We start from the raw sequence: 20,060 nt of genomic DNA on the forward strand, positions 1-20,060 counted from the left end.
CCTGTTAATTTCTTCCAAGTCCTCTCACTGTCTTGATCACAGCAAGTCACAGACTTTCTGAAGTTATGGTTGAGGCCGTGGGTCTGGAAGAGAAATACCTGTGTGTAAATGAAGCTGAATTCACTCCATCCATTCATTCGTTCAAACAAACTAGTATGTTAAAGCTCTTCCTTAGAGCTAGACACTGAGCTGCATGTCAGGATGTGGAGGCCGACCAGACCAAGCGCATCCATGGGTCCTTGAGCTCCCAGTCCAGCAGGAGGACAGACAGAGGAGTGGGGATGGCAAGGGCACTCGGGTGTTAAGAAGGAGTGGAAGATTCAGCCGGGGGGTGACAGTCGTGTCACCCAATGGAGAAGGGAGTGGGTGAGAAGTCAGACCTCTCAAAAGGTGACACTGGAGCTGACGCCGCAGGAACAGGTTCCCAGGACAAGGTGGGACAACCCTTGGCAGGAGACCCTCGGGGGACTATGGATACGGCAGATCATGGTGGTGAAGTGCCACCTTGTAGAAATGAAAGCAAGCCACAAATGCGGGCCACGTGGCTAATTTAAAATTTTCTCATAGCCACATTTTAAAAAACTAAAACGAAACAGGTGGAATTAATTTCAGTAAATATTTTATGTCACCCAAATATATCTGGAATATTATCATTTCAACATGTGATCGATATTTAAAAATTATTAATGAGCTATTTTACATTCTTTTTTTCCTGTGACATCTTTGAAAACTGGTGTGTCCACTAAGCACCAGTCCGGTACAGTGGGTCAGAGCTCCCCTCCAGAAAGCCCATCTCAGTTCAGACCGGCCTCTTCCAGGGCCCCATGGCTTCCCGGGGCCACTGGCTCCTCCTGCACCGGACGGCGCAGCTCTACGGCCTTCACAAGCAGTGCCAAGAGTCAGGAAACTCTTGGTTCTAAAAGTCGGGAAAAGATTCGGAGTTTTTATTTAATTGTTAAATGAAGTAATTCATTTTGGTAAACAGCTACCCTCAAACCAGAGAATGCGAGAAGGAGGAGAAAATAACAAGCCCCAAAAGCAGTTTAAGCACAGCCTCAGAGAGACTGTTGGGATGGGAGGCCGCTCAGTCAGTCCATTCTCTGTCTCCTTCTCCCTGTGTTTCTCTGCGTCGTATGAAGAATCTTCCAGCCTGTATGGCATCGCACTGAAGGGACGAATTCTTTGGCCTCCTCATAGGAAAGACATTCCGTACAAGTAGAAAGTATTATTTGTAACCTGATTTATAATGGTGTGGGACAAAGGTCTGTGGTAAATCCCCAGAGAAGACTGGCTGCCAGGAGCTGGAAGCCCTCATGTAATTATAGGAGGTGTCCCATCTCAGAATCAATATTTGAGGACAAAAGCAGCTGGTGGGAAGATTGCGATAGTTTTGCTATAATATTCAACTCTCTCTCCTCTTCCCTCCCAGCCCCTTGTCCGTCCCAGGCGGCAGAGCGTTTCTGAAGACATTTTCAGAAAGGACGGGCTGCTTTGCCTTGCTTACGAGTCACATGTGGCACCGGCTGTAACGGAGGGAACTTTGGTTGGCTAGCAGAATGTGGTCACGGACAAAGATAAGAGAGTCAGTAGCAGAGAATTAGCGGAAGATAGAAACAGGTGGAAGGGGGGTTAGCATTTTGCTCTTACAAAAGTCCCCATCATTGTGCCATCTTTCTGGCTGCGGAACAAGATGGAAGTCATTATGCCGGGGTGCTACCCGGAGGTCTGACTATGGGTCAAACGGGTTCAGTGTAGCAGCACACCTGGCGAGTGTCCACTCATGCTGCAGCGCCAGCAGTGAAGAGTTTGACTTCCAGATACAGCCGGGCTTCCTGGGCCACAGTCCCAGCTTCACCAGTTATTGGCTGTGTCTCCCGAGCAAGGTGCTTAACCTCTCTGTGCCTTACTTTCCTCAAGCGCGGATAGTAACAGTATATACCTCAGAAGCTCATTGTGAATTGTGAGAAGTGTTTGCTGAGGCACTGTTGGGAGGCAGACTAGTGTGTGACACTGAGGATACAAAGAGGAGCGCACAGGCCGGCGGGAAGAGACATCCGGAGATAGATGGTTTCAATACGGTGATTTTAACACTTCCAGACGAGGGTTGTCGTTTGAGTCACTCCTTCACTTTGGACTGGGGCTGCTGAAGGCAGGGATGAGTTCTGAAATCAAGGTACCCAGGCTTAAACTCACAAATCCTGTGCTCTTTGTAATCAACTGTCTGACATTGCTGTGTTTGACACGGTTTACTTCCCTGAGCCCACTGAATCCTTCAATAAGCCTATGCTGTGCGTAGAATCATCCTCATTTTACAGAAAAGGAGATGGAGCCTCAGAGAGGTAAAGTAATTCTCCTAAGGTCACACAGCTGCTCTGTGGTGGAGCAGGAAAGCAGAGGACCGGCTCTGATAAGAAGAACTGAGTCAGCAGTGTTCCGAACCAAGCCTCCCCCACAGAGAAGGTCTTCACAGACAAGCTGTGACTCGCAAGTATTCAAATTCTCCAGCTTTCAAAGGGGTCGGATCACAGATGCTCTTCTTTGATAGAGGCTAAGCTCTAACAGGTTTGGTTTTTTCAGATTATTTGCATCAGGGGAAGTCCAGAAGTAAACTATTATTTTATGACAAGTACAGTAGTTTTTTTAGGCTCTAAGAAGAAATGGTTTCTGCATTCATAGGAGCACCTTCCTCCAATAGACGGCAGGCCCCCCCTCACCCAGTGTTTCCCTTTCTGCACTTAGAGTTACCCTGCGATTAACCGCGATCCAAAAATACTATAGAAAATTCCAGAAATAATTCCTAAGTTTTAAATTGTGGGCCATTCTGAGTAGCATGATGAAAAATCTCGCAGTGTCCCGCCAGGGACGTGAGTCACTCCGTTGTCCAGCGGGTCCACGCTGTATACGCTACCTGCGGGTCAGTCGCTTAGCAGCCGTCTCCGTGATCAGACCGACCGTCCCGGTATCACAGTGCTTGTGTTGCAGTCACCCTTCTTTTACTTCCTAATGGACCCCGAGCGCAAGAGCAGCGATGGTGGCTATTCGGATACGCCAAAGAGAAGCCGTAAAGAGCTTCCTTCCAGTGAAAAGGGAGAAGTTCCTGACTTAACAAGGAAAGAAGAAAAGATTGCATGCTGAGGTTGCTAAGATCTACGTAACTTTCATTACAGTATGTTGTCGTAATTGTTCTATTTTATTATTAAATAATTGGTGTTAACCTCTTACTGTGCCTAATTTGTAAATTAAGCCCCATCGGAGGTATGTATGTATGGAAAAAACATCGCATGTGTAGAGGTCGGTACTGTTGCGGTTTCAGGCCTCCACTGGGGGTCTTGGAAAAGTACCGTCTGAGGCTGGGGCCGGGGGTCTACCATAGTTAAAACAAGACAAAAGACCGGGCCCTGAGTTCTGACACATGTCGGACTTTGTCCTGTGTGGACTGCATTCGCCAAGTTATTTTGGATGCTGAAAGCCTTTAGGCAGAACTCTTGTAACAGGCTCATGAGCGAGCTGTTCACTCTTTATTCTTGGACAAACCTAAGTCGGAAAGGCTAAGTTTACGAAGTTTAGATCGTTTCCCACAGGACGGAGCAGAAAGAAAACTGCAGGAAAGGGGCAACAGGACAGCTTTTCCTTTTCCTTTCACTCTTAGTCACAGGAGACGTGACAGTGACAGGAGGAACACTGGCTTGAGCCCGGCTCTCAGCACGGACCAAGAAGGTACGAGAAGCACCCGGTCTTGGAGAGGCTCCCGGGGAGCCAGACAGCGCCATCCTCCCTCACATCCGCCAGAGGGCGCGCTCAAGTCTCACATTACTTTTCTGCCGGAACTACTTGAGTCAGTTTCTTAACCTCTCCAAGCTTCCGCACCCTCATCAGGATGGGGAGCTGTAAGGACTAAACGTGACAACAGATGCAAAGTCCCTGGCTCATGATAAGGCCCAATAAGTGACAGTTTCTCCCTTATCACTCACCCAGTAAAAATAAGTTCATCTGGAAAGACCCAGCTGGCTCCTCAGGTCGAAGTTCTTCTGGGTTCACAGCTTGTCTCCTTGTGACTCAGGACCTGTTGGCTCTGGAAAAAACAATTCGGGATCTCCACCCTCCCAAAATTGCTGACCTCATGTCGTTGCTCCACATCAGAACGTACCACAACCTCACAATTACAGAAGCTGCTTTGCAACTTTGGACCAGAAGGGTGCCTGGGGAGTCCAACTATGAAACATGGTGCCCCGGATTCACTTGTCTCAGCCTTGCCAGTAGAGCGATCACTGGTCTAGAAGTCAGGAGCCCTGGATTCCACTCTGAGCTCCTCCATCTATCCCTGAAGTGGCCTTAAGCAAGTTGCATCATGTCCCTGGGACCTAGTTTCCCCATTGATAGAATGGAATGTTGAGTCAGCCGTCAGTCTGCAGCATCCTTCCCACTTCTGTTGTTCTGTGATGATAGTCCTTCCATCATGGCCAAGTGTAACCCAGGGGTGATAGATTGCTTACATTATTTGCAAACTTTATGTTACTCTTATTTTTTTAAACCAAACTAATTATACTGTTTTCAGTTGCTTCAGGAGAATATGTGCCCAGCTGGATAAATACTTGTTTTTCTATTGGCTCATGGGATTTTTGTTCCAAGACTCTGTTGGGCAAGTTAGGCCCATTTTGGAATTTGGTTAAGGAGACCAGTTACCTGAGAGATGGTAACCTTTATCCCAAAACTTGAGCTTGACGTTTTGTACAAGCGTAAGTCACGGCATACCGTATTTATGTGTCTAACTACCTCAACCCCCCCTCACCTTCTCCCTGATATTTTCACCTCGAAAATATGGGATTTGGAGAGGGAAAGCAAGGGTCTGGGGCCAGCCCTTCACTACCCCCTGGGAACTGTCCCTCGTCTTTCAGATCCACGCCTATTTGCTAGATCTGTGATCTGCTGGATTCCGCAGCATGCACCAGGCAAGTTCATCGGATCCAAGAGGACCTGCCACTCCCCCTTTTCTCAGCCCCCCATAGGATCGAGTGAGACTTCGGAGCTGTCTCTGAAGAATGATGAGAGGGAGGTCATAAAGGCTGATTGCAAGGTGTTCTCCAATTAGGGCTCAGTTTCTTTAGTTGTCAGAGTGAAACTGGAGACCCTTGGGTCCCTGGCAAGAATGGGGGGCTTTGTGAGCCCAGTTAACTCCTGGGGAGTGCCTTGCGGGGGAATGCATGGGGTGGGGCTGGGGTAGGAGTCCTACCTCTGGACCCAAGGAGGAGGTGGGCAGGAGAGAGCGAGAGCGCTGAGGGAAGGGTCCACCCTAGCCAGCTTTTGCTTTAGTTTATCCTGTTTTTTCCTCCTATGACAAGAGGCATGCTTATTAATAACAGTTCAGAACATCACAATTTCAAAAGTACGCCCTTATTTTCATCCCCGTGGCAGGCCTATGAGCTCAGCAGAGATGGGCATGTGAAAGGCCGACTTACTGGTTCTCGCCAGTACACAAAGCTGTTTTCCAGGGGAAGGCTGGATGTGCACCCGAAGGAGCCCTCCGAAGCTGGCCTCCACCTGGGGCACGGACCACGGGTTACGATCCCTTGTGGACTGGGGAGGGGGACCCAGGACAGGACCTGCAGTAATCCAGCTCCCAGAGCCTGAAATATCAAAAGCTGGACGTTCACGGATGATTTACAGGGAGACATGCAGCTGTGGGGTCAAGCCGAAGGCCTGAGTCAGCAGACAGGAACATCCTCGCTCGGTATGCTGCTTATTTCAGAAGGGAAATTATCATCGGAAGGCCAATTTATTCACTTAAAGTGAAAAATACAAATTTCAAGTGAACCAGACATTCATGTTAGCCCAGCCTCTCCTGACAGATAAACTACGTAGGAAACCAAATTCTTAGAAGATCGCTCAGGGAGTAGCGAGTCAGAGAAAGGGGCATTTGCCAGTCTCAAGGTGTGTCTTTCAGCCGCTTGAGGCCACTCCGCACCCCAAGGAAGCAAGAGCCTTGCCAAGAAGTCAGTAATGCTCGAGTCTGGTGAGCTGAGCCCTCCCTCCGCGTGCGAGGCATGGACGGGCGCTGCCAGCACTGGCCTTGGCGGCACTCCCTTCTCACTGCTTCTCTTTCCCATGGTCCTTATCCAAACAGGGCTACAATACAAATCATGAATTTTCCGCTTGCTTTCTGGGACTGCTCCCAAATGATCTCAATTGGAATTTCTGCAGTTCCAAAACTCATTAGTCACACATTTATAAACAGTGTCTTCGTTTCCTAGCACAGATGGCTAATCCAATTCACTAAGTGTGGATTTTACTAGGTTAGCTCTTGAAAATCCTGTTTTTGATTTTGTGAGCAGCCTTCCACTTTCTATAGACAAAGTTATACGTGTGTCTGTGTGTGTGAGTGTTTCACAAATTTAGAAATGGAGATTCAGAGGGGCTGAGTGCCTTGCCCTGGGTCACACAGCTGATGATTGAAAGAGCTGGAACTCACACCCAGATCTTCCGAGTTCAGATCCTACTCTTGTTCCATTGGATGTCATCAAGTTTTCTACTATTAGGAAGTTTCATTTGGAAGCAAGAAAAGAAAATGTGTTTTTGAGAATTAGCTTTAAAAAATATTAACTGACTTTTTTTCCCCGAAATGGCGGGGATGGGCTGAGGCATGAAAGTGTGCAGTAGAGGAGATGAGAAGATGTAAATAAAAAAGTCACTCAGAGGTCGCCTCCTGCCGCAGGGCCATGAGGCCCAGGCACAGAGCATCCAGCGACCTTCTCTGAGAGTGCACAGTAAGTGGATGTGTTCTGTTGCAGAATCTGAGTGTGTCGGAGGCAAGAGGAAAAATCCTCCACTATCGGGTGACCTTGCAGGAGGTGGCAGGGGAGGAAGCCACACTACAGAACATCACAGAACATACCTCCTGGACCTGGGTCGTTTCCGGAACTGGTACCTGGACTGCAGCTGTGTCTGCAGAGAACTCAAAAGGCAGCTCCCCGCCCACTCACATTAACATATCGGACCTGTGTGGGGCAGGTAAGTGCCGCCTGTTCCTTAATATTGTCCGTGGGATCTGTGTCTTACTCATCTCCTCTCCAGCCCAGGGCCTGGTGTGATAGCCCAGGAGCTTGGACTCCAGACTCAGCAGCCTTCAGAGGCTGTCTTTTCCGCTCAGCCTGTGAGTGGCCTTGGACAAGTGAATTAACACCTCGAAGCTTCAGTTTCTCCCTCTCGAAAGTTGGGATTATATTACCCGCCTTGCAGGTCATCGTGAGATTCAACACAGAGACTAATACACAGTAGGTGCTGAATCAATGTTAGTTACGAAATACGAGTTACGTTAAATTGAACACTAATATCTGGCTAATTTTTCCAGAAGCAAGAATAATATGCGTTGTCAAGTTCTGGAAAAAACATCTTATACCTACAATCAAAACATATTTTAAAATCAATAGTATTAAAATTATTAAAATGAAATTCTGATTGTAATGATATTATAGTAAAAGCTTTCTATACAACAGCTCTTTATTACACAAATTTAGATATGCATCCAATTATCTACACTGACAACCTCCCAACTAGCTATCTACATTTGAGAGTACCTCCTCTGAAAACTAACTTCTCAGGATAAAAACCCATGATTAGTCAAGAAAATGGATATTCGTGCTGTTTCTCAAGACCTGAATTATAAAAGCATTCCACGCCAAGATCATTGGCTTAACTCTTCCCCAAAATGCCTAATAGAATAAAACTACAATTAGATCCTTCCTTCCTTAAAATTCAGTGTAGCAATTTTAGCTACATGTGAGTCCAGCAATCATTTTGAAGAAGTTTCTACCAAAACATATTTTATAAAATGTATATTTTATATATATTATATAAATTATATATGAAAAAATATATATGAAATAACTAGAAAATAATACAAGTAAATATTGATATCACCTTGGGTTGGTATAGGAGTTAGGAATTGCTCTTAGCAATAAGGGGTGCTCTGAGCAGACCCCTGACTGCAGTGACTTATTTATTCTCTCACATAAAAGAAGTTCAGGGGTAGACAGTTCAGGGCTGGTGTGACAGCTTCGTGACATCATCAGGACTCCAGGCTCCTTCTTTCTGTTCCCTCTGCTAAGTTGGCTTCCATCCTCAAGATGGACATGGTCCAAGATGGCTGCTCTTGCTCCAGCTATTTCCTTCTAGGCAGTAGAAAAGAAGAAGGGAGGGAGAAGGGCTCAGCCCTTGATCTTGATGAGCTTTGCCCCAGGTCACGCGACACACTTGCAGCCATTGACTGTCACCTGGCCACGCCCAGCTGCTGAGAAAGGGGTTTCAGGCAGCACTGCTCCCTTGCAAAGATGACAAGGAGGGGTATTTGGTAGCACCTGGTAATCTCTGCCTCTCGTGGGGCAGGTCCCTAAGGCAGAAACCTGAAGGTAAAGATGGATTAATGATGGGGAAAAAAAGCTTAAACTTTATACATAGTAAAATGTATTTTTTAAACACCGTAAATAAAACTTGAAAAATGTAAACGGCAATTTAAGAAAAGTATATATCACATTTTTGGCAAAAAGAGGATTGATTATCTATTTATCTAACTTTTTCAAATAAATAAGAGATCAGAGGATATGAACTGTCAGCTCAAAAAATAAATATAAAAGGAATAATAAGGGAATGAAAATATGTCCAGCCTAACTGGCGATCAATGAGATGCAAATTTGGGAAAAAACATGAGAAACTGAAGTGGGCTGAGGAAGAGCAAGAATTAGTACAACCCACGTAGGTGAGAGTGTCAGGAAAAGATACTCTTGCACACTGCTGTGGGCGTGCAAATTGGCACCGCTTCCTGAGGAGCAATTTGGCAATTTGTAACAGACTTTAAATATGAACATATCTTTTGACTAAGAAATTTTACCATTAGAAATATATCCTCAGCAAACGATAAGAGCTTAAAAAATGTAAGCATGAACATGTTTGTTGAAAAAGTTTTTGCAATAGTGAAACAGCACCCACAGCCTAAATGTGTGACCCTAGAGGATGGACTGGTTAAGTATATGATGGCCGTCACCTGCCTTAATCCCACGCCAGCATTAACACGATGCTGTAGCCAGGCTTTTATCGACATGGAAAGATACAGATAATAAGCGAAAAAGCAGGCTTTCAAGAGTACACGTGGTATGATGTCATTTTAAATATATGTTCACACAGTACACATTTTAGCACAGTAAAAACACCTGGGAGAATGTACGTGGACCTATTAAGAGAGGTCATAGCTGCATCATGGCATTACAGATGATCTTTCTTCCCTTTGGCTTTTTATATTTAAAATTTTTTCTTCAATGGATAAGTACTGCATATGTAATTTTAAAGGGAATTCTGTGGGAGGAAATTGAAATCATAGCACTGTTTAGCATGCTGCTCTTGTTAAAATGTAACATGTCAAAATACCTTACTTCCTCAAACCTCACCGCAGATGGGTCTCCAGGATATAGGCATCGTGAGTTTTCTGGGCCCATTCCAAGTTCCTCAGTTAGAGTTGGTAACGGCTTGTCAAAATGAAACATTCATTGTTTCAGAGTTGGCCCCTCCTTTTTTTATTCAACAGTGATTTACTGAGCATGTCCTGTAGAAGGTAACGGGAGTCCAGCAGTAGGTAGAAACACCGTTGAGGTCCTCCTGTTATATATTGTCGAGCGGGAGCGCAGACACATACACAAGTAAACTGCAGCGCCGTGTGACAAGTGTGAGACTAGCGGTAGGCACAGGGAGCCCCAGGAGCAGAGGAGCACGAGCATCAGCTGGGAGGGGAGGCGACGTGAGCACATCTGAAGACTCAAGTTGGTGTTAGCCGGGTGAAGGAGGGGAGGTGTGTGGGCGCGAGGGTGTGTTTTCAAGTGAGATCTGAGTGGGCGTGTAAGTTGAAGAGAAGAACTGGTGTGGGGGAGAGTCGAAGATAAAGGGGAGAGGGGAAGTCCCTGGGGAGCTGGAAGCTGATGGGATCCAGTGGCTAAAAGAGGTAAGAGGAACACTTCCTCCTCTCAGAACGGAGAGTTGTCACATAGGGACGAGGCTCAGTGAGGATGAACGTGGAGGGAAGGTGAGGTAGGACATTGAAACAACTCTCTAGAACATTGAGGTAGCTAGGAGGGTCCTGGGCCTGGAACTCTTGGCGTCTCAAGAGCCTGCTGCCTCTCCTACGACCACCCAGACCATCCAGTGTAATCAGTTGTGAGTCCCAGAGTGACCTGGAGGACAGACCGCCAAATCGCGTGGTCCCGTCCTTGAGTGGTCTTGTCTCATACAAATTCTGAATGATCTGTAGGAATAGTGTACCATGATTTTGTGTCTCCCTTTCTTTCAGTATATGTTCACACTACTTACATGTATAGCTTTTCTTCTAGGGAGGGAAGAATGCCCCAACAGGCAAAGATATGTTGAGTTTGAGAAAGTAGGGACAACTTTATCGTAAAAGCCACTAGCCACAGTATTGCATATCAAGAAGCCCAAGGATGATTTTGTTGGTTTATAATGAAAACTGAATGTATGCTAAACCCACCATCAACAAGTAAAAAGTATTTAATATTTCAGGCCAGTTCCTGTGCTTAAGAATTCTTGAAACTACAGGAAGAGGCAGAAGCCAGTCTCGTCATTCACAGAGGCCCACAGGGAGGTGGGAGACTGAGGCCCCCAAGAGGTGCAGTAACTTAGCCAAGACCGAATATCCCATTAGTGGCAGAGCTGGGCTGAAAAACCAGGCCACCTGTCCCTTGGGTGGGCAGTTTTTCCAAGTACCTTATCAACTTCATCACTATAGACGCTCTCAGTGAAAAGGGAAGTGGGAAGTTGAATGAGGCTAAGGGAGTAATTTTGGATGGGGTGACAGAGAGAAGGTGAGTCGCTAGCAGAGTTGTGAAGGAGAGAACGCACCCTGGCAGACATGGGCAGGGTGGGGAGTCCAGGCTGGTTCCTGGCAGGTGTGGTGACTCAGGCGGGGCGACACCAAGGTGATTTGCTTCGACAACTCCAGAGAAAGCAGTGGTTGGAAAGGCTATTGCAGCCTGTCATCTGCAAAGGGTCTTATGAGCCCTAGGTGCTCAGTAAATATTTACTGAATGAATACATTTCATTCTCAAAAGGAAGATAATCCATGGCATAGCCAGGACATCAAATGCCAAAGGAAATGAAGAGAAAGGAAGTACTGTTGGGGATTCCAGCTCCTGACAAGACAGGCACCACACCGGTTACCTGCTCTCACCGCCAAGCCAGGCCCTGAGGAGCACAGGAGAGGGCTGATGGCTGAGCCCCTGTGCGTGGGAATAGTGCTGAAGGGGGCGGGCTGCAGGAGCACTTGCTGGTTGCCTTCCTTTTTCTTGCCCGTATTGCCCTGATATGATCATAGCCCGGGCATTTCTACTGTGGGGCTGGTAAGTCCAGAGAAGCGGGCATAGGAACTTCACAGAAGCCCAGAAACCTAACCGTGGGGAGGGAGCTTCTGGCAGAGTGCCGGGGCGCTGGCTGCCCTGCGATTTCTCCAGCACCTGCCCCCTGGACCTGGCAGTTACAGAACAGAATGACAGCCCCGCTCCCTGTGAAGAGCAGTGCCAGCCATGGAGGCACCGGTAGGTTCTGGAGGGGCCAGGTCTGCCTAAGGGGAACCTGGGGACAGGTGGAGCTCAGGTTGCATCACTCCAGGCTCTCTGGCCGGAGCTTCCCCCACGCAAGAGCTCCTCCTCCCACCTAAACTGACCTGGGGAGCCGGAGCGACAGCTAAGCTTTCACTCCGGCTGGGAAAAATAAAGGCATGGCTGCCGATGAGCCCAAGATAATAAAACATGATCCTGGAGGAGAAAACTGGGGGAAACCTGAGAGGCATGAGTTCTGGGACAGAAAGGCACCAAATGGAGCAAGCTGTGCCACAGGGAATCTAACGAAGGCCACAGACAGCACGGAAGCTTGGAATGTGCATGAAGAGTGTCCTGAGAAAGATGAGAGAGGCTGCTAGACACAGGAGTCAGAAAGAGGGGTGTGTGAAGAAGCCCCCAAAAAGACTCAGTATGGGAAGTTTAATTGTTGAAATAAAGAACTTAGCCAATAGGTGGGATAGCAGAAAGGACTGACCCGAAGACTGAATCAGTGAGTGGAAGATTGGGTGAGAAACTCGCCAAAAGGCATCAAAAATGGGGAAAGAAGCTGAAAAGTGAGAAAACTTAAAGCACTGAAAGAATAGAAAGAGAAGTAATGACAGCAGCTTAAAAGGAGTCCCAGTAAGAGAAAAAAGTAAATGAAAGGGAAAAAATACTTGAAAATATTTATCGAGACTCTTGCAGAATGTACCGTCTGGTGCAGGATGTCGATAGAGGGGAGGCTCTGTGCCTTCCACTCATTTTGCTGTGAACTTAAAGCTGCTCTAAAAGTAAGTCTATTTTTAAAAAGTCTACACACACAAAAAAAATAGTGCAGAATGATCAAGCAGCGTCGACCCCAAGAAGAAAAGGATGGATCAGTATCAGAAAACTGTATCACTGTAATTCATCACATTAATACTGAAAGACGAAAAAAGGGATGTGTTCCTGACAGATGTAGAAAAGCATTTAGTAAAAAAATGTTTTTAGTAAATAAACAGTATTTTATAAAAATAAAACCTATTTGAAAACTATGAATAAAAGAAAACTTTTTAGTTTTTAAAGACTTTCTACCAAAAACATGCAGCAAATATCACCTTAATAAAGATACATAGGGACATTCTCTTTAAAGTTAGCAACAAGATAAAAAAAAAGGAAATAGATTTAATTTAAAGATTGGGAAGAGGAGATAGTTTAAGTGTGCAGCTAATAAGATTATGACATGGAAAATTCAGGAAGAGTAATAGACAAATCATTAGAACTAATTAGAGAGTTTAGCAGCTTTTCCAGAAAGAAGAATAACACACAAATTAACAGTAGAAAATAAGATGCCATTTAAATAGCAAATTAAAAGCATAAAGTGTTTAGGAATTGACCTAATAAAGAATTTATGAAAACTTTAAGGAGGAATTTTTAAACCTCCATTAAAAGATAAAAAAGCAGAGCTTAATAATTTCAATGAAACAGCATATTTACGAATGGAACAATTTAACATTGTAACAGCATTAATTCTCCCTGAATTAAACTATAAATTTAACTTAATCCAATAAAAAAATACCAGCTGGAATTTTGGGGGATTCCGATAAACTGATTCTAAAAACTACACGGAAGAATGAATTTTCATGAATATCCAAGGACACTGTTAAAAAGGGGAGCAAAATGAGGAGGGGTCTTTACCACCCAGTCAGACGTCACCAAGCCTGGCGATGTGACCTGTGTGTTCTCGAGACTGGGCTGGCCCAGTCAGAAACCCATGAATACATGCACCTTGATGTGTGTCAGGGATGGAATCACGTTTGGAAAAGTTGATTGATTGTGTGGGAAAAAATAATAAAATTTATTCTCTTAAAACAAAACAAAACAAAACCTTTCAGCTAGATTTGGATCAAAAACCTAAATGTGAAAGTTCAAACCAGAGGCCGATAGGAGAAAAGGTGTTGAGTCTCCTCGAGACCCCAAGATAGAAGAATTTCCTAGACAAGACTGAAAATGCACAAACCATGGATACATTTACCTACATCGAAGTAAGTATTTATGTGCAACAAACACGTCACAAAGTTATCAGGGAGCTGAAAGACTGGAGGAAGATATTTTTAGTGGTGAAAACTGACAAGTGATTAACATCTAGAATATAAAAGCTATTTCTGCAAATCAGAGAGAAGACAGGAAACGCGACAAAAAAAATAAGTAGGAACCAACAGTTCACAGAAAGAGAAATTCAGACAGCTGGTAATATATGAAGAGAAGCTCAGACTCACAAAAAATCAGAAATGAAAATAAAACCACAATTAAATACCACTTTACATGTACCAGATTTGTAAAAATGAGAAAGTCAGAAAATACCAAGTGTTAGTGGGGAAATGAGAACTCTCATGGAGAGTTCTTTTCTCATTGGAGTGTCAATTGATTGGCTCTTTTAGGTCAATCTGGTCATATTTAGTGAAATAATATGTGAATTTACTCTACAGTCGAGCAATTCAGCACATATACATCTAGAGACACTCGCACAGGCACACAAGGACATGCAAGAGAACGTTCATTGCATCCGTGTTTGTGTTAGCCAAGCGCTGGCAGGACCTCCCGCTGTCTCTGGGAGACTGGAGCGAGAGAGGGTCGGGGCAGCAGTCTGCGGGCTGAGCTGGGTTTACGGACAGCAGGGGGCCTACGTCCTAGACCCGTGATGCTGAGTGAGAAAGATCAGAAAAAGCATCAGATGTACTCCCAGCATGGTTCATGAGAGCACAACACACAAGCTCCAAGCAACACTCATTTTCAAGGATACATACATGTCTGAATAAACATGTAGAGGCAGATTAGAAGGGTGCATATTATATTCACCAGAGCAGGTACCTTTGGGGACACACAAATGGAAAGTGAAATGGAAGATGAAGGGGAAAATAATTCTGCAAATAACACTACCCGGGGCCCTGCACCGATGCCAGTTCTCCAAGATCTGAGAAGGAGGGTGAACAAATCTGTGAACCTCAAAGTCCATAAAAAGACATTGGTTCTTCCTAGAACTTGGCTGGGGTGAGCTGTTGTTTTTGCATCTTTATCCACTGAGGTTTTGTCCTTGTCCCCTCCTCTTTTCTTCATACAGGGCCGTTGGCGCCTCTCCAGGTGTCTCCAGCTGCGGAGGGCACAGACAGCATCATGGTGAGCTGGGAGCCTCCGGGTGGAGCCGCCCCTGCTGTCCAGGAGTACGTGGTGGAATGGGCTGAGCACCAGCCCGGGGGCAGCACACAGGCCCCTCCTCACTGGCTGCGGAGCACCCCCGCCAACGTGTCCGCCCTGATCGCAGGTACCTAATTGTTCACCTTCCTTCTGGAGAGTTCCTAAGTTTACATTTTCTGAGGAAATTGCAAGTGGGAACCCAGAAGCGTGCCCTCAGTTACAGGCAGCTGCATGAGAAGAGGGACAGCGGTGACCTAGGGTCACCCAAGAACACAATTCTGTAGCCACAGAAAACCAACTGACCCCCTGAGCATACAAGTTTTCATTATGGAAGATTCTGTGCCCGGCAGAGGCCAGATAAGATGAATGAGTAATTGAACCAAACCAGCATGGCTGAGAGTGAAGTAGTAACCGCTCAGTGGGGTGGGCACCTCACATTTGGGGGTTCATTTAATTCTCAGAACAGTGCAACAAGAGTTGTTATACCCATGGTACAGAACAGGAAACCAGGAGGGCTTTCATCCCCAATTCAGCTTCTTAGTATTTGTGTGATGATAAATCCAGAATTATATATATGATAACTGGTGTCTCTAGTCTTCAAATCCACATTTGTCACTGGTTACTATCAAGTGATAGAAAGCATCTGAAAATATGTTAAAATGATTGGACAGAACTTAGTGTCTTTTTTTTTGGTGAGGAAGATTGGCCCTGAGCTAACATCTGTTGCCAATCTTCCTCTTTTTGCCTGAGAAGATTGTTGCTGAGCTAACATCTGTGCCAATATTCCTCCTTTTTATATGTGGGATGTTGCCACAGCGTGGCTTGATGAGCAGTGTGTAGCTCTGGGCCCAGGATCTAAACCCGTGAACTCTGGGCCACCAAAGTGGAGTGCGAACTTAACCACTATGCCACCAGGTCAGCCCCATTGATGTTATTTTTAAGTATAAGTTCAGCATAGTGGTTAAAAGTGCTGGTTCTGCACCTAGACTGTCTGGGTGTGAGTCCTGGCTCTGTTACTTACTAGGCTGTGTGATCCAGAGCAAAGTACTTAACTTCTCTGTGCCTCTGTTCCCTTATCTGTAAAATGGGGATAATAATATTACCTACCTCACTAGGTGATTGTGAGGACTAACTGAATTAATATAGAGAAAATGTTTTGAAGAGTGTCTGACACATTTTAAGCACTTGAGGGGCCGGCCCAGTGGCGCAGCGGTTAAGTTCATACATTCTGCTTCGGCGGCCCGGCGTTTGCCAGTTCGGATCCCGGGTGCGGACATGGCACCGCTTGGCAAAAAGCCATGCTGTGGTAGGCGTCCCACAGATAAAGTAGAGGAAGATGGGCACAGATGTTAGCTCAGGGCCAATCTTCCTCAGCAAAAAGAGGAGGATTGGCAGCAGTTAGCTCAGGGTTAATCTTTCTCAAAAACAAAATAAAATAAAATAACATAAATAAATAAATAAAGTGCTCGATAATGTAGCTACCATAATTATTATTATATGTGACAGCGTTAAGATTTTAATAGGTTTTCAGCTCTAAATCCCGTAATATTGTCATTGCACCATGACAGTCATCACACCTGTCCAGGAGGACACACAGGCCCTGCTGAAGGAAATAAGACTTGCACAAGTGAAATAAAGAGAGGACACCGCGGGGCAATACACAGCTGCTCCTTAACCGTGTGCCTCTCTGCTCTAGCTGCTCAGGCTGCTCGTGGGCTGTGCTCGGTTCTAATCACTACACCTACAGAGAAGGCTGCCTGCATAACCCGGTGGGCATCAGAGGAAGTGAGCAAGTCCCTGGGCATCTGGAACCTTTCACGTGGGGACCATTTAGCTGTAGAAGAGAATTCTAGAAGGGTGTGGGGCGGTCTGATGGCTGTTGCTGGCTTCGAGGTGTGCATGAGAGCACGCGTGTGTCCTTCGCTGTTGTGGAGAGAAAAGCTGAGGCCCCCGCTTGGGAATTGCAAAAAGGCAGATGGCAGCTCAGCTTCGAGACAGACCTTTCTTTGCGAGACAGACCTTTCTTTGCGCGTGCTGGTCTCCAGGCAGTGCGTTCCCTGTCCCGGGAGTTGTCGCGAGAGAACCAATTTTCCTTTAGGGCCGTTCGGCCCAGCAGATCAGATGAAACAGCGGAGAGAAAAGGCATTTCTTAGCTCCAAACCGCCACAAAATTGTAAAGGCTTTTTATAAACTGTATGAGGACGTCCCCTGGTGGGACAGCTGGAACCATATACTCCCCATAGCTCCTTCCTTTTAGACATTCTATACTTTACAAAAATACCATAAAATAGAGGACAAGAGAGAATTTTTTCCATACTTAGGGAACTAAAATGTTTTTAAGCACTTTAGAAATATTTGTTTGAATAAAATCAATATAACACTGGATAAAATAACTTTATTAAAGTTGCTCTCCTGCTTAAAACACTTGGTTAACTATGAGTTTGTGTTGATGTTACGTTCTGGAAATAAACACAAAAAATTAAGTAATTCATAGTTATCATGAATTCAAAATGGCCCTCTCCAATCAGAAAGGGGATTCCTTGCCCTCAGAGCCTCACCAGCCTTTTCCCAGCACCCGGCTGGGGCAGAGTGAGGTGCTTTGGGGTAGGCTAGAACACAAGACAGCTCCTGGATTATAGGTTGGGGGCCCAAGCTGAGGTCATCAGTCCTGTCCTTCCTGGGTGAGAATGGTTCTGACGTACAGAGCCCCTCCTTTTGCAGATATGTAGATCAGGGTGTCTAGAAAACCTGCCTGGATGCCTCGAGGATTTCGGCCCCTTTTCTGCCTGCTCCCATCATACTTTCTCCGTGATGACTCCCCATCACTGATCCTCCACTGTGGGCCTTCTCCCACACTTCATAGCTGAAATTCGCTGCTTGCAGATAATTCACCTAAGAGATGGTTTATAAAGGTGGAGACAGAGCCCTCGCCCAAGGGCGCCAGGTATACATGGATGCATGGGAGTAGCGGGAAATGAGCCTGGAAGTTGGGGCCAGATGATGGAAAGGAAATGAAAAGCTTAGGAGCATGGGCTGCATCCACTGGGCAGCGGGGCTAAGGAATTTTGGAGGTGGAACACAGACATGATGAGGGGGTGTTCGTATAGGAATTTGCCAGTAAAACAGGAGACCTTAGGCTCAGAATCAGGGAACGGGCGTGCTAGGACTCGACACTTTATGGGAAAGGAAATGTCAGCTGAGTTATGGCGCCACGTCTTCTTGCCTCCTCCAGTAACAGTGGAGGACGAAGCCCACGGCTTCTGAGGCAGCAGTTCCCAGGGGCTCTGCCCTGAACCCACATCCTGCATGGCAAAATGCAATGAAACCGTTTGCCTAATGAGCTCAACTGGGACGCCCACACCTCCACGGGGCGCCAGTGGGTGGTGGGCTCCTTCCAGCACTCGAGGCAGAGCAGCCGGGCACGAGCCTCGCCCGGATGAAATGGGAGCTCCTATTCCATGTTGCCCTTTGGGCTCCTGGGTCTGGATGCCACCCTCGAAGAATCTTTAGATTACTGGACTAAGCTGATGGCATCCTTTTCTCCATTTCCCTTGGTTCATGAATATGAACTGGAACTCACCCATGGCATGAGTTGGGATCTCCTCATGGTCTCTTCTGACAGCACTGGTTGCACATCTGAGCATTATATGCTACCTGCTTGCTGGAATATTTAAGGGACGATGGATTTTCATATAAAACACATACTATTTAGTAAATTATTCTGTGATGAAAATCCCTCTTCCCTCCCAAAAAATATTAAACCCTAATCAATTGTCAGTATAGGAAACCAGATCTATCTATGGCAGGACATTAAACAATACGGGAGAGAGGCCGTACTCTGACCACATGATGCTATAGTTACCTAGTAGGCATTATGTCTCTTTTTTCTTTAAATTTTCATTGGGAATTTAAAGTTATGGCATGGGCAGTATCCTACATGCGGGGCCTTTTCTTTACAGGAAGCAGAATCACTTGCCCACACAGATCTTCCTCCGCTTACCATGGGGTTACATCCCAATAAACCCACCCTCAGTTGGAAATATCATAAGTTGAAAATGCATTTAATATACCTAGCCTACCGAACATCATAGCTTGGCCTGGCTTATCTTAAACATGCTCCGAAAACTTATATTAGCCCGCAGTTGGGCGAAGTCTATTTTATCGTAAAGTGTTGCCTATCTCATGTAATTGGATACTGTACTGAGAGTGAAAAGGACAGTGGCCTTGTGGGTGCAGACTGGGTGTAAGCGTGCCGGTTGTTTACCCCGGGGTCTCGGGGCTGGCTGGGAGCTGCGGGGGCTGCCCCTGCCCGGCATCAGGAAAGACCATCACACTGCACATTGCTAGCCCAGGAGAAGATCACAATTTGAAGTACAGTTTCTACTGAACGCGCATTGCTTTCACACTATGGTAAAGTTGAAAAATCGTCGATGGAACCATCCTAAGTCAAGGATGGTCTGTAAAACTTCATGACTGACAGAAAGTTGCAGTGTGGCACTTCAAGAGCTAGGAAGGAGCATTAACATTGCCAGGTACCTTCCGTATCTTCCAGGCTGCAAAGCCACTGATGTCTACGTGGAACCTGGCAGGGGAAGGGGTGGGGGAGGGGACGAGGGGCTGGCTTGCACCCCACGAGCCGGGTTAGTCACGCTCCAATGTGTCATCCTGCGCTCCTGTCAGATCCCCATAAGCATCTGTGGAACTAGAAGAGCCTTTCAGGTTCTGTGCCTGCAAAACACCAGCCACACCTTTCTGTACACAGCAAATGATTTATTTGTAGAAGTCCAGGTTTTTTCTAGAAGGTGAGCTTTGTTTCAAAAGCAGTCTGTGTGCTTCTATTTAAATCCTTGTTGGAACGGGAATGGCTTTTGTCTTTTTAATCACAATGACCCCGGACAGAACCTCGGGTTTGCTTATTTGTCCACCACGAGGTGAAGCTGGGATGGCGCAGATCATCCTTTACTCTCAGTCCAGAGCATACTGGAACCATCTTCAAACTAAGCGTAGGCAAGAAATCCGTGAATGCGTCTGTACCAGATAGTGAAGTGGCTCCCGTTAGTGACTCGCATGGGATGCCGCACCTGTTCCACGAACTCTCTTTGCTTGCAGAGAACATAAAACCCTACACCTGTTATGAAATCCGGGTGCACGCGCTGTCAGGGGACCGGGCAAGGTGCAGCTCCACCCGGGGCAACTCTAAGCACAAAGGTGAGTCTTGTGACCTTTGGCCAGATTTTGCTTTAGTTTAATGATTTGGGTTTGGAGGGTGACAAAAGCCTCCTGTGTTCTACGTTCCAG

The 20,060-nt window shown here is 46.1% G+C and overlaps 1 protein-coding gene across 10 annotated transcripts in view; it reads left to right on the top strand.

Annotated features, from left to right (window-relative positions):
- IL12RB2 (interleukin 12 receptor subunit beta 2) overlaps positions 1 to 20,060 on the top strand; it is an 85,499-nt gene that overhangs the window by 38,153 nt on the left and 27,286 nt on the right. For all 10 annotated transcript variants that reach the window (XM_070486566.1, XM_070486569.1, XM_070486572.1 and 7 more), the window contains 3 exons: positions 6,786 to 7,005; positions 14,689 to 14,889; positions 19,872 to 19,970. In XM_070486566.1, the coding sequence (XP_070342667.1) occupies positions 6,786 to 7,005; positions 14,689 to 14,889; positions 19,872 to 19,970 (520 nt within the window). The remainder of the gene's footprint in view (positions 1 to 6,785; positions 7,006 to 14,688; positions 14,890 to 19,871; positions 19,971 to 20,060) is intronic.

Source organism: Equus asinus, chromosome 16, assembly GCF_041296235.1.
Source record: "Equus asinus isolate D_3611 breed Donkey chromosome 16, EquAss-T2T_v2, whole genome shotgun sequence".
Lineage (NCBI taxonomy): Eukaryota > Metazoa > Chordata > Mammalia > Perissodactyla > Equidae > Equus > Equus asinus.